The sequence below is a fragment of the Octodon degus genome, unplaced genomic scaffold (genome assembly GCF_000260255.1).
Source record: "Octodon degus isolate 3935 unplaced genomic scaffold, OctDeg1.0 scaffold00162, whole genome shotgun sequence".
In the NCBI taxonomy this organism is placed as follows: domain Eukaryota; kingdom Metazoa; phylum Chordata; class Mammalia; order Rodentia; family Octodontidae; genus Octodon; species Octodon degus.
In genome coordinates this window covers 1,460,709-1,474,473 of record NW_004524738.1, presented here as the reverse complement: position 1 = coordinate 1,474,473, position 13,765 = coordinate 1,460,709, and the positions used below count along the sequence as shown (strand labels likewise).

Genomic DNA, 13,765 nt, shown 5'->3' with positions numbered 1-13,765 from the left:
GCAAAACAATGCCACTTTTCTTTCAACATTTGTTCACACGTTACAGTAGTCTGTTTCAGTTTTTAAACTGCAGTTTTTGACAGGCAGAAGTGGAGAGGGAGGAGGTACCAAGGAGGGTTCAATTTCAACTAAAGCTTTACACAGATTACTCTTTGCATATTGAATAAGGTGGGGAACAAGGTCCCCTGTGACATCTTAGGACAGTTTTTGTACTAACTTTGAAAATGGACGTGTGATAGTGGCTTTCTCAAGATTTTCATTATCATATTTAATCTTCTGCTGGCAGATAGGTACCTGATTCCTATTTAAGAATGATATGGATGATACATTCTGTTGTGTGTTGTGTACTACTGAACTGGGATCATTTTAAAAACCAGTTTGTGATGCACAATAATTATTCATTGTGGGGAATTGGTTCCTGAACATACTACATCTTATTTTCACTCTCTTCCTCTCCTTACCCTCCAGTATCCTTCCATCCCCATAAACCCGAATCATTTTGAAGAAATCACACTACCTAACTTGCTGAATATTCTTACTGGGTAGTTAGGACAGAATAATCTCACAGCATGTTCCTCTCTTCAGTATCACCTGTTTGAAAAAATTGTGGGCCCCCATAAATTTGTCCTAAAAGCTGGGTTCGAGTATGAATAAGCCTGGAACACCAGATGTTATGGCTTGTACCTAGGTGCCCTCCAAAGCCTCATGTGGCCTAGGTGGCACTTTGGAGAGGTAGCTGGATCTAGGGTGTGGTGCTAGATTGAGGGTGTGATTACTTAGCTCCCACTAGGTGTGGATAAGGGGAGGGCCTTCCCTGGGTGTGGGGGGCTCCAGGCATGGGTGAGGCAGGGTGCTGCGCTGTTTTCTGCCTGGCACCGACTACTCCTCTGTGACACCCCTCCTCCATGCCACCCTGTCTTGGAGCCAGCCAAATATGAACTGCAATCTCCATAAACAGCTAAATAAACCCTTTCTCCCTTAACTTCAGGCGTCAGGCATTCTGTCTCAGCAGTGAGCACAGTAACTGGCAGCAGCTGTTCTCCATTTGGTCTCATTCTGTGGCTCAGGCTGGCCTATGACGTGTGATCTTCCTGACTCTGCCTCCAGTGTGCTGGGATTACAGGCGTTCACCACCACAACTCTACAGAAAATCTTTTATGACTGTAAAATGTTACCTACCTAAAATATCTTGCCTCATAAGAGTATCCTGTCTGGTTGTTGCTTTTCTCCTCAAAGAAAATCACTGTTGAGTGGGTACAAATGACTGACAACATGCAAAAATTTTATTATTATTAAAACACTTTATTATAAACTTCTCCAGAATATAAATTGATTTTGTATCAAGACTCTTTGAAACTTTTAGAACTATATGTAACATAAGCTTATTTTTATTATTATAATGCATTAATTTTCCACTTTCCAACCTAGAAAATATACTGCAAGTTAACAAGGAGGAACAAAATCTAAACTGCTTTATAAAGAAAACCAAAAAAAAACATAAAAATACCCAACTCAAAGCTAAAAACAAATCCAATCAAGAAATAAATTCTGCAAGGCCTATTAATCCTCCAATTTAAAATAAATTATTTCCCAAGAGAAAATAATTCCACCATCATGGCAATTTCAATAAACCAGAACCACTCTCCTAAAAGGAAATTTTATCAAATGTAAGAAAAATGTAATGTTCTAGGAAAATGAGGAAAAGGAATTTCCACGTTGGAGAACAAGCATACTAAGCACTTCATGTTCACCTGGCCTTTGTTAGAACTCAACTACCTGTTCACATGAGTGATAGGAACATGACTATCACAAAACCAAGCTCCTTAGCTATGCTTTCCATTTCAACCTTAGGAGAACCAACCACAGAGCTTCAAAATCCAAGGATAGACTGGTCCCAAAACATTTCTTCCTCCGTTCTTTCTTCACCTTGCTCCTTTTTCTCTTTTCTGTGCTTCTGGTCCTCCTTCTTAGAGGCCAGCTCTCAGCTTTTCCTCTCCTTTCGATGCTTAGGCTTTTCTGTACCACCCTGTGCAGCGTCTGTTTCTATCTCAGTTTTCTTTCTTTGGATGCTCTCATGTTCTTCCAAATCCACCTCCAGACCTCTTTTCCTCTTATGCTTGGGCCGCTCCTCCTTTGGTTTCTCTTTGCCTTTCTCTGGGTGCCTCCTCCTTTTCTGATGACTGGCTGGATGGGCACCAGTCCTGGCTCCCAAGAAGAGATGCTCGGAGCTTCCAGCGTCTGTGCTGGCTGAACCGTGATTATATGCTTGCTGGCTGAGGTTCAGGGGCACTGGTTTTTCAGAGAAACAGTCTCTACAGTACTGACAGTAGCTCAGAGATTCTAGTCTTGGCCTGTTGTCATGAACTGGGAACCACTGAGGTAACCAGTTTTCTGTTTGTGAAATATTGTGTGGTCTTGGGTAAGTCTGGACAGTTCCAGACGGGAGTCTTTGATCAAACATTCTATACCTGGGCCTGGGATCAACTTCTTCCCTGTACCCACAGCTTTCCAAGTAGTCCTCCCTCATCCTTCTGAAACAAGTCTTTGGCTCTAAGCCTCTGGCTTTCTGCACTTTAATATAATCTTCAAGTTCATCTTGAAAAGAGTCATATGACTTTGAATGCTTCATTAGGTTGACAAAAAGGGATTCTCTGTAAGGAAGATGGGAAGAAAAGCCTTACTAGATTATTTTGTTTCATTTCCTCTCCTCGTAAAAAAAGCTTCAAATATAAAGCAGCCCAAACAAATTAAAACCTATGCCAGTATAAAGTTAACTATTCTGACAACATATGCTAAAAAGCAGCGTCAGCATGACCAAACACTTGGCAGGGCACTCCTCAGTAAGTGTACCCTTCTCTAGTGGGAGGAAAAGGACAGAAAGGAGAGAGAGAGGATGGTGTTGAAGATCTAAAAAGGAGAGCTGCATCCAGAGGCTGAGTGAGGACCGCACATCTGTGGTGGTGATGGGGCTGACCTGGATATTTAAGTAATTTCTAGAGTTCTGAAAAAAAGTTTTTTCTGATTAATCAACTTGCTGTATGTCGGTTTCTAAGAGAACCACAAAAAGGTAATTTTATCTTTAAACAAAATAAACCACACTCACCTGACTATAGTACTGTAAGGCTTAATAATAAAAGGATCTTTGTAAAATGGTTTGGGAGTGCTGGAAATGATTCCTTTCTGAGCTGAAAACTACTCTTAGGTGTAGTGTATGAGGGACATGAAGCTTTGTACCTGCTGTGTAGCATTTGGATTTTGTTCTATGACTTGTGATTGGTTAGGAAGCATTCTAGAACACCTGGTTTGTTCTCTCACAGTACTGGTGACAGGATTAAGGGAGGACATAGAGGAGAAAGTGGAGGAAAACTGATACAAAAAAGTTTCAGAAGATCATAGATGCATCAGAACTTTGCTTGTTTGGTTCTTTTATGGGCAGGAAAGGCGGGATCCACTAACTGTTCCTAACACTCTCACTCCCACTTTAAATCCTGAATAAATACTAACAGAGCAGAAAGTGTACTTACTATGATAAACACCCTACACACTCTTAGGGACTATTTCATCTCCCAATATTAGAAGGCAGCAGTGAAATGCATGTAGAAATGAATATTCCTTCTCTTTAACAGAAACAAGCCTGATGTAGGACTCTAGAGTCACTCATGATCAACTATTTTCTTGGCGATTTGAGATGAAAAGTTTAATTGAGGCCTAATTTGACGAATTAGGAAAATCATTTGATTTTCAACTTTAGTATGAAAACTCTGATTAGGATGATAATGTAACAAGCACTTGATTAAATTGTAATACACACACACACACACACACACACAATCACATGAAAAGATGAAGATCATTAGTCATCATGTGTTAGTTAAAACCACTGTATCACACTGCTTTGGTTTGTGTCTAGCTATCCCCCCACAGCCTGATGCAGGAGGGGCAGGCTTTTTCAGACGTGGCTGAATCTGGAATTTGTGAATGACTCGTAGTGCAATGCTAGGAATGAGGGTGCTGGGATTAAGGCTAGGTGAGTGTTGGATTAGCCCACTGATTGGATTGGCACTGCTCTAATCCCAGTAGTCTGGATAAAAGAAAAGGGGCAGAAAGAGGCTTGTTCCCCCTCTGGCTCTTATTGCTTCTGCTTTCTTCCACTGCCAAGAACAGCTGCCCTCTGCCATGTGTCACTCTGCCTTGGAGCCAGATGATTATGGACTGAAACCTCTATCAACTGTGAACTAAAAAACCTTCCCTCCTTTAACTCTGGCTGTCAAGTATTTTGTCTCAGCAATGAGAAGAAAGTAACTGAGACACACACAGAGAAATGAGATGCACACACAGGAATGACTGAAATCAAGACTGACACACTAGCACTGGGAAGGATGCAGTGCCACGGGGGTGGGGGGAGGTTCACAGATTGCTGGCAGGAACACAAAATGGTACAAACACTTGGCAGTTTGGCAGTTTGATAAGAAGTCACCTACACACTTACCAAATGACCTACCTGTACCAAGCCTAGGTATTTACCCCAAAGAAAAGAGACACACCTAGCAAAAGACTTGTGTAAGAATGTTCTTAGTAGTTTTATTTGTAGTGCCAAAAGACAGAACCCTCAAATTTTACTCAGTGGGTGAATGGGTGAACCAAATTGTGTTACGACCACACAATGGTACAAATACTATCCATGGTAAAGAGTGGAAACAATCTGTCCATCAGTTAAGTGGCTGTATTCATATAACAGAATCAAAATGTGGTGCATTCGTAGAGTAGAATACTGTTTAACACTAAAAAAGTAATGAAGTATTGATATACAGTAGGACATGCACAAATCCTGAAGATGTTATGCTAAGTGAAAGATGACAGTCCCAAAGAGCACACACAATACAGACATGCATGAAGAAGTGAAGGAAACCGTACCTCTGTCAGGCTGAGGACTGGCTGGAGAGATCTGATCATATTTATCTAGTACTTGCTTCAGTTTTTCAGCATGAACTACCCGCAAATAGTGAGACTGTGCAACAATCAGGTAGCTAAAAATCATGATGCAGAGATTACAAAATTTAGTTTTTGTCAATATTTCCATTCACCTGAAATCACGCAGTCTTGTTATGAAGATTAATTCAAAGTTTTTAACTGTATAACATAGACAAATTATCTTAAGCTCATAACATCCATCTATCTTATTATTTTGCTTCCTATAAACCTGAAAAAGAAGCCTTACTTTGTTCATGTGTGCGCACATTGCCTAGTACTTGGTATCCCAGATATCACAGTACCAGTTAGTAGAGCCAGTAGTCACCCAGAACTGAAGAGTATTGAGAACACTGTGGGAAAAGATGACTATAATATAGAGCACTAGATTGCTCTTCTAGGATACCGTTAGACAGGGAAGATGATACAGATGCTGAATCAGATAAAGGGAAAGAACAGACAGCGAGTCTGACCTCACTTACATGGTCAGACACGTCTGGACTAGCTGAGGTGTTTTGCTGCTTACCTCTAGCGTTCTAGAATTCTAAGCCTGTAAAACGGGAAATGAGCGTAAGATGGCTGTGTTTATGTTTATAATCTTTAACTACTGCAAGAGAAGCCTCCAGGCAGGGGTTTACTATCTCTTGATTTCTACTAGTAGTTTCCAGTTTTAACTTTAAAACATCACTCATTTTCTTTCTCTTCTCTCCTCCCTGCCACCCGTACCATACTGGGGATTGAACAAAGTGTCTTCACACTCAGTTATGGCCCTAGGCCTTTTAATATTTTAAGACAGGATCTCAGTCAATAAGCTGTCCAAGCAGGGTGTGAACTTGTGATCCTCCTGCCCTACCCTTCCAGAGGACTGGAATTATGTGTGCCTTACCAAGCTTGGCTTTTTATTTTCTGTAAGAACTTAGGGTATAGTGGCTTTCTGGATATAGCAGAAGACACGGCGAAAAGAAAATGAGCTTCAAGATTATTAAGAGCTGAGCTTAAATACTAATCACCCAAGTGTATGTAAGTTAGTTGTCTTTTCTTTGCCAGTCTCCTCATTCATTAAAAGGACAATGTCTTCCCAGACAGGGTTCTTGCAAAGATTAAATAAGATGACATGTATGAGGTTTACTCGCTACACTGAAATGCTTCAGTAGGATGTATTTCTTTCATTTTCAACCTACCTCATAATGGACAATCTTTTATTATTGAAACTGGAGCACTACTCCACAGATGCCTTTTAGAAGAAGCACCTGTAAATTCAGTCTTCCTTCATTCACTATAGTATCTATGGAGCAAATGGAGAGAAGACAGATCATATTAAACATTTAAGGTATTTTCAACTATGTAGTGGTATTATTCCACATACCACCTCAAATCCTAATATCCTGAGTGCTTACAATGCTACAGTAAGAATGACAATATGAAAACCTGTAGTAAGCCTCTAATGTTTACTATACCATGTTTAATGTTTTTATTTGGTTCAGAAAATACCATTTTAAAGGAAGTTACTGTAGCAGCAGCAAGAAAATACTTTATGGCAACAGACTGAGGTACCAATACATAGAAGTTGGCTATAAAATTCAGTCACACCATTTTGTTTTATAGCAAATAATCTCAAAAAAGGCAGTACTTTATTTTCAGTGATACTGAGGATCGCCCAGAATCTTCCCGAGCTACATTCCCAGCCCTTTTAAAATTCTTTTTGCCTTTGATTTTATTGGTCTAGATACATGATACATCTTTAGATACACATAATCACATTCATCATAGGGAATTTGTACCTGTACATGATGTATCTTGCTTTTTCCCATTCCCCTCCCTGCCCTATTTATAAAAGCTTTCCCTTTTTCTTGTTCCTTATTCCCTTTATCTCACCCCTCTCTTGTCCCCCTTCTCATTTGAACATTTTCTCATTAACATTTATTTTGAGGCCGGGTCTCATTAAGTTGCTCAGTTGCCCAGGTTGGGCCTGGATCTGTGATCCTCCTACTTCAGCCTCCGAGAGTGCTGGGATGAAATGTGTGCTATTACACCCAGCTTGCAGTACATTAGGATAGTCACCAATTCTACTTACACAGGTCCCTTCGTATCTGTGGGTTCCACATCCTTGGATAAAACCAACTGCTGACAGTTGATATTTGAAAATAGGGCCTGTCCTAAACATGTGGGCTTCCCCCCCTTGTCATTATTTCCTAAACCTGTGACATGTTTACAAAGCATATTATTATGAATAACCGAGAGATGATCTGATGTGGGAGAACACATGGTCATATGTAAACATCTCATTTTACATAAGGGACTTCAACATCTGTGATTTTAGTATCTGCAGGTAACCAATCCCCTATGGATACTAAAAGATGACTTGTATGCTACGAATGTCACTTGAGCATCACAAAGAAGTCACAAATGGGTCTCCCTTACTTGAAGTAGGCAATGTTCTTCTATAGTTGGTACTGTGATCATGTTTTATTTAAAAGGTTCACACAAGCTCAAGCTGTAGTCATATTTATCTATCAAATTCAATGAAGCTTTTTCATAATAAATAATCCATGCTCAAAATGCTTCATTTACATTCGAGGTCTACCATTAAATCTGAAGTTCTCAAAAAGCTAGCCATGGTGGTGCGCACCTGTAAACACTGAGATGCTGAGGTAGGAAGGTCACACATTCAAACTCATCCTGGGCAACTTAGTGAGACCCTGTTTCAAAATTTAAAAAAAATTTTAAAGGCCTAGATGTAGCTCTGTGTGGGTCCTGGGTTCAACCCCCAGTACCGAGTTGGTGGTGGGAGAGACGTTCCAATAGGTGTAATATGTCTATTTTTTGTCTTGCGATATAGTCCAGGCTGACCTTGAACTCATGGTGATCCTAACGTACAACGTTTGGGGGTTATAGGCATGTGCCTCTATTACACCTAGTAAATGTTTCATAGAAGCTTATGGACCTTTAAGTTGGGATGCTATGGTGTGAATGCCCCTCAAAGAGCTCGTGTTGGAACTGTAAGGTCGAATGAAGCAAAGTTGGGAGGTGGGGGTCCATGGGAAGTGGTCAGTGTATGTGGGTAGCCTCTTTATTGATGTATTAATGCCTACGCTGAGGGACACACATTTGCACCACAGGGGGATGTAGGAAGGTTCTTGCCAGACACTAGTCCCTTCACTCAGGAGTTCCCAGCCTCTAGGACAGTGAGGAACAATCTCTTTCCTATATAAATCACCCAGCTGTGGTACTGTTACAGCAACACAAAATGGACTAACAGATGCCAACTGGATAACACCAAGACTATGCAGCTCAGTGAATCAAAACCACACCCAATGGCATGAAAACGTGTCCACGATGAATAAATGGACAAGTTGTAGGATGCTAAGTATCTATTAAAAAATTTAGTGTTTAAACCCAACATATACAAGCAATTGCTGGGCATGGTGGTGCACACCTGTAATCCCAGCACTCAGCGAGCCAAGGCAGGAGGACTGCTTCAAGTTCAAGGTCAGCCTGAGCTATGTAGCGAGTTTAAGGCCAGCCTTAACTACATAGTGAGAACCTGTCTCAAAAAAACACGCAAGCAAAAATTAAATACGTATACACATATTTACTATAGGTGAGAAGCTACTATGGCTGGCTTCAGATCCACTTCCCGCCTTCTTGGGGGACAGGGAAGACAGATGACATCCAGACCTGAGCCAAGAGCTTCTCTGTGCCGAGGAAGAGACCTCATGTCTAAATTTTCCCTAGTAAGGAGTCACTAACTAGGGGTTGCTCACAGTAATAGGTCCCAAATCTAGGCACAGCTCATGTTACATAAGCCACATATTCCTGGGGTAGCATAGAGGTGAGTCAAGATCTCTTGTAGCAAGCACCTGTAAGCCTCACCTAGAAATCTTCTGGGGCAGAGCTACATGTTGGACATTGGAAAACTGCGCAAGGAGCCATCTTTCACGGGCTAGACACTTCTCTACTTCATCTGAGGCTCTCAATTGCCTACATCTCTGAAAAATGTTAAGCTTTGCTATAGGGATATATCGCTGATGCATGTGGATCTGCCTGTAATAGTTCAATCTTGTGTCAGCTAAACTTTTATAGAAAAAAAATCGGGAAAGATGTATACTAAATAGGTTCTAGGAAAAGGCTAGGGTTTTTGGTTAGGGTTAGGGAAATGGTTGGGTTTAAAAACTGAACCCTAATGGTTAGGGTTTGTAGTTAAAAGCTCCACAGCCACCAGGCATAGTGGTGCATGTCTATAATGCCAGCTCTCAGGACATCGAGGGAAGATGGCTCAAAAATTCAAGGACATAGGGTTACATAGTGAGTTTAGTTTAAGACCAGCCTGGACTATGTAGTGAGACCTAGTCTGAAAAAACCCCACCAAACCAAAAAGTCCATAAATATTTGTTACACTGGATATCTTCAAAATAAGCTGTCAGTGTATAGAGTTAAGAAGTTTGCTTACACTGGGTTTGAGGCAGGACTGCTTTAAGTTCAAGACCAGCCTAGACTACACAGCAATACCCTATCTTAAAAGATAAAAAAGTTTCCTTGAAAATACGGGCTCAAAGTAGTAACTCTAAACCAGAAAGTTAAAAAAAAAATGCGATAAACTAAAATATGTAATATCTCTCAATTATTTGAGTTGTTTAAAATATGTATTTTCCATTTGTCTCTAAAGTCAGCAAGATAAAAGGATTAACTACAGAGGTTTTCAGAACTTCCTTTTAATTCAGAATATACACAAACTGACTATGGTGATATGTTCCGCTTATTACCTTTCTGCATTAAGACAGGCAGAGCTCACCATTTTGCCCAGGCTGGTCAGAATACTCAGGCTCAAGCCATCTTCCTGCCTGTCTTGTCTCCTTAGCAGCTTGGACTTGGCTATTAGGGAAGCGATTTTCAATCATTTCAGGCTTTCAAGCAGTTTTAATGGTCCACTCAGGATTTTTCGAGACAGGGTCTAGATAGGTAGTTCACACCTGCCTTGAACTCACTACATAGCTCATCAGATTCTCAGGGATCCCCCTGCATCAGCCTCCTGAGTGCTAGGATCAAAGGCATGTAGCACTACTCTTGGATAGACCTTTGCCTTTATTTTGTGATACTGGGGACTGAACCTAGAACTTCACACAATTTAGGCAAACATTCTATTACTGAGGTACATTCCCCAGCCCTCTTTGAGACAGTCTACGTGGTCCAGGATGGCTCAAAACTCACCATCTTCCTGGTTCAGCCTCTTGAGTTCTAGGATTACATTATGTGCCACTATGCCTGGTTCCCACTGACACTCTGCATGCGTCACTATGCCTGGATCCTACTGACACTCTGTGATGTGATATATCTGAGCATAACACTTCTTTGGTAACTTCTGGAGGAATCTCAAAAAAAAAAAAAAATGCTGGTTAAGTAACAAGCTATTGTTTTTCTCTTCTTGTATCTCAGGCTGGCTTCAAACTTTTGACCATCCTATTTTAGCCTCCTGTGTAATGGGGTTACAGGGATGTGTCATCATGCCCAGCTAATTTAAGGCTTTTATAACTACCTAAAATTAAGAAGTAGAAAGTCCTAATTGTGCTTTAAATAGTGTTAACATACCAAATATTTACCTTTTGCTAAGTCAGTTACCTGAACTGCTAATGAGAAAGACATTAACCTGAAATACAGTGATAGAATAACTTTTTAGGTAACAATTACATTTTGTTAAATAATGCCAACAGTAACTCAAAAGATTTCATTACTTTTTGAATGTCATCTGATGGCCATGAAAGGGCAGTTTCATGAATTGCATTTCTAGTGTACAGCCTGACTGGGGAGAATTACCAATGCAGGAGTGCCAGAGCCGCTGCTTCAGAGCTACGCGCAGTTAGCGCAGTTAGGGCTCCTCAACCTTGACATTCCCGACGTTTTGGGTAGAACACTCCTAGTTTGGTTTCTGTGTGGTTGTTCCACATATTTTAGGATGTTTGTGACATATCTCTGGCCTATACCAAATTGCCTGTGGCACCTGTGCTCGCTTACATGCCCCTCCCTACCTAGAGGTGGCAAGGAAAAATGTCTCCAGACATTCCAGGTGGGCTGGGTGTGAGATTCCCTTTAATTGCGAACGCTGAACTAGTCCCAATAATCAACCCAATGGATGACAAAACTCAAGTCCAGAAGTGTGAGACTTAGAGCTTGTTGAGAAATGATCACCTATTACTAGTCAAATTGGTAAGTTCACTATTCTCATTTTACTACTTTGAAGTTCGGTAGAAGTTATTGTTAGCACTGTATAAACTGCCATCTTTTAAACTCTGCACAACATACAAAATCAGTGCAAAAAAACCCCAAAACAAAACAAAAAAACAACCCTCCAAATATCAAGTCTGGCAGAAGCTATTTTCCCATGAGGAGCTGTTCTCAAATCTTCCTGTGATCTGGCCATGTAATCTTTTCATTGATGTATTTGGTACATGGTCTCACTACACAGCTTGGATTCATAGTGATCCTCCTGTTTTCAGCCTCCCCAACACTGGAATTATAGTGCCCCAGGGGTGGGGCCGGTGGCCATGTAATCTTGACACCTATAAGCTGCTCAGACATACTTGGTGATGAGCAGGAAGTTTGGTATAAAAGTGGAAAAAAAAAAAAGATATTTTTTAATCTCAGATAGTGAATGGTATTTATCCTCTAGGCTGACTGAAGACACTCACCTGATTGCAGCTAGTTTCTAATGAACTTTATTATATTTGTTTTGTAGGACTGGGGACTGAACCCAGGGCCTTTGCACAGAACTACACCCCTAAGCAGCCCTTTATTATTCTGAAACAAGGTCTTGCTAAGTTGTCTAGGCTAGGCTGGAACTTGTAAACCTCATGCCTCAGTCTCCTAGAGTACTTGGATTGTTGGGTGTCTGCCAACACCCCAGCAAGAAATTCTTTTTTATAGGGTTATTACATTTATGGGTTTCCCTCCTAGAGAAAGGAATCTAAATCACTGTAATATTGTGGCTTCTATCATTCTTTATAGATAAAATCAGATACAAATAAACAAAAAACCTCACAAAAAAACCAAAAACAAAGCAAATAGCCAAGTTTGTAAAATTAAATGTCTGAATGTTTTACTGAGATCTTCTGAAGGGAAATCAAGAGCCATAATCTAAAATTATCTTCAAAACTACTTTAAAGTCTTATCTGCTAGTTCCCAACAAGCAGACCGTTTGAAGGTATACAGTACTTCTAAGAACTCAAACATCTCTTTGCTTGGGATGGTCAATGAACACCTGTGTCATGGAAAGTGTGTTGGTGAAAACTGTAAAAACTCCAAGTCTGAACAAAGAGACTGAACCAAAACTGAACCATGACCTCCAGCAGTCTATGACCAGGTCTCGGGGATAACCAATCAACTCCCCTCCTACTTAGAATTCTGGTTTGGAAAAACTCTGGGCACTCCGAAGAATTTAGTTTTAGCCAACACGTGATGACAGGCTCCTGATCTTGCCTTTTCTTTTTTTTTTTTTTCCCCGAAGGCAGGGTCTCCCTATGTGGCTCAGGCTGGTCTTGAATTAATTCACTATGTAGCCAGGCTGGTTTTGAACTTGCCATGATCCTCCTGCCTCAGCCTCCCAAGTGCTGGGATTACAGGTGGTTGCCACACCCAGCTACATTGCCTCACCTATTTTTTTTTTGTGCTGGGTACTAAAATGCCATGCATGCTAAGTAAGAGAACTCTACCACTAACCTACATGTCCACTGATGACCTGTTTTAGAAAGCACTGACTCAAATGGGCTTAACTGTACATCTCTCTCCTATGTGCTGTTTTTCTTTTTGGTGCTGGGACAGAACCCAGGGTCTAGTGTGAGTGCTACCATGTCGCCACACCCCAGCCTTCTTTCCCAGGTCTTTCAGCAATTATTTCCCAAGGAGGGGCGGGCCTGTCTCCTGGCTTTGTGGGAGCTTAACTAGATTAATTCCTCGCCAGCACCAGCAGACAGCTGGCCTACTTGCCTCAGCAGTGACTAACCCTCTGTGATTATTCAGCTCCGGTCCTTACGCATTCTCCTTTCAAAGTCCCAGTCACCTCTGAACAAATACGAAAAAAGTTCAACTTTTCTCCCCCACTGTTTGTAGTGAAGAAATAGTTTTCACTTTCTAACATCTAAAAATATTTTTATTTCTATTCCTGGTAGATACACATTAAAACTCAGACCACTATTAAGATGGGCTTGTAATCTTAGTAACATCTTACAGTATCAGCCTCAAAAAGTTTGAGAAAGACGCCACCCTGTGGTCTCAAAACTCTGGGAGGCTGAGACAGGAGGATCGCCAAGTGGAGCCCGGCTTGGGCAATTTAGCAAGACTATCTCAAAAAAAAAAAAAAAAAAAAAAAAGGCTAGGGATGTAGCTCAGTGAAAAGGCCCTGGGTTCAATCCGCTGTAAGGGAAGGGGGCTCAAGGAAAACTCTAAAGTGATTCCCCAAACTTCACCCCTCTTCTCCGGGAAATTTGGAACTCTAGCTCCCGAACTGCTGCCTAGAAGACCCCCGCTCCCCGGCTCCTAACTCCATTTCTAAACATCCTCCCGAGAAATCGGGATGCTCAATTTCACTCCCACGGCCTGGCCGCTTCTCTACGTGCCCCTTCGATTTCCGGGGTTCGTTTACCCGCCCCCCTCTCCCTTCCCTGACGTCCCAGGGGCGCAGACCCTGCCTGGCCGCCTCTCTCTGGTCCGCGGCGTCCCCTCGTCCTCCACGGGGAGCCGGGCGCCGCGCTCCGGAGACGCCGGCCGCGCCCCGGGCGGCCATTGCGCACACGCGGGGCGGGGCGGC

General features: G+C 41.6%; 1 protein-coding gene across 3 annotated transcripts; it reads right to left on the bottom strand.

The window, feature by feature from the left end:
• Positions 1–1,981: 1,981 nt before the first annotated feature.
• Krcc1 (lysine rich coiled-coil 1) lies at positions 1,982–13,702 on the bottom strand. Of its 3 annotated transcripts, none has more exons than XM_023702942.1 (3): positions 13,642–13,702; positions 6,150–6,253; positions 1,982–2,651 (listed from the first exon to the last, which is right to left on the bottom strand). In XM_023702942.1, exons 2-3 carry the CDS (start codon positions 6,152–6,154, stop codon positions 1,982–1,984), a joined length of 675 nt encoding a protein of 224 aa, XP_023558710.1. In that variant the 5' UTR covers positions 6,155–6,253; positions 13,642–13,702. The 3 variants fall into 3 exon arrangements, with proteins under 3 accessions (XP_023558710.1, XP_023558711.1, XP_004648939.2); XM_023702943.1 differs by lacking the exon at positions 13,642–13,702 and adding an exon at positions 10,177–10,325; XM_004648882.3 differs by lacking the exon at positions 13,642–13,702 and adding an exon at positions 4,915–5,027.
• Between the last annotated feature and the right edge of the window lie 63 nt (positions 13,703–13,765).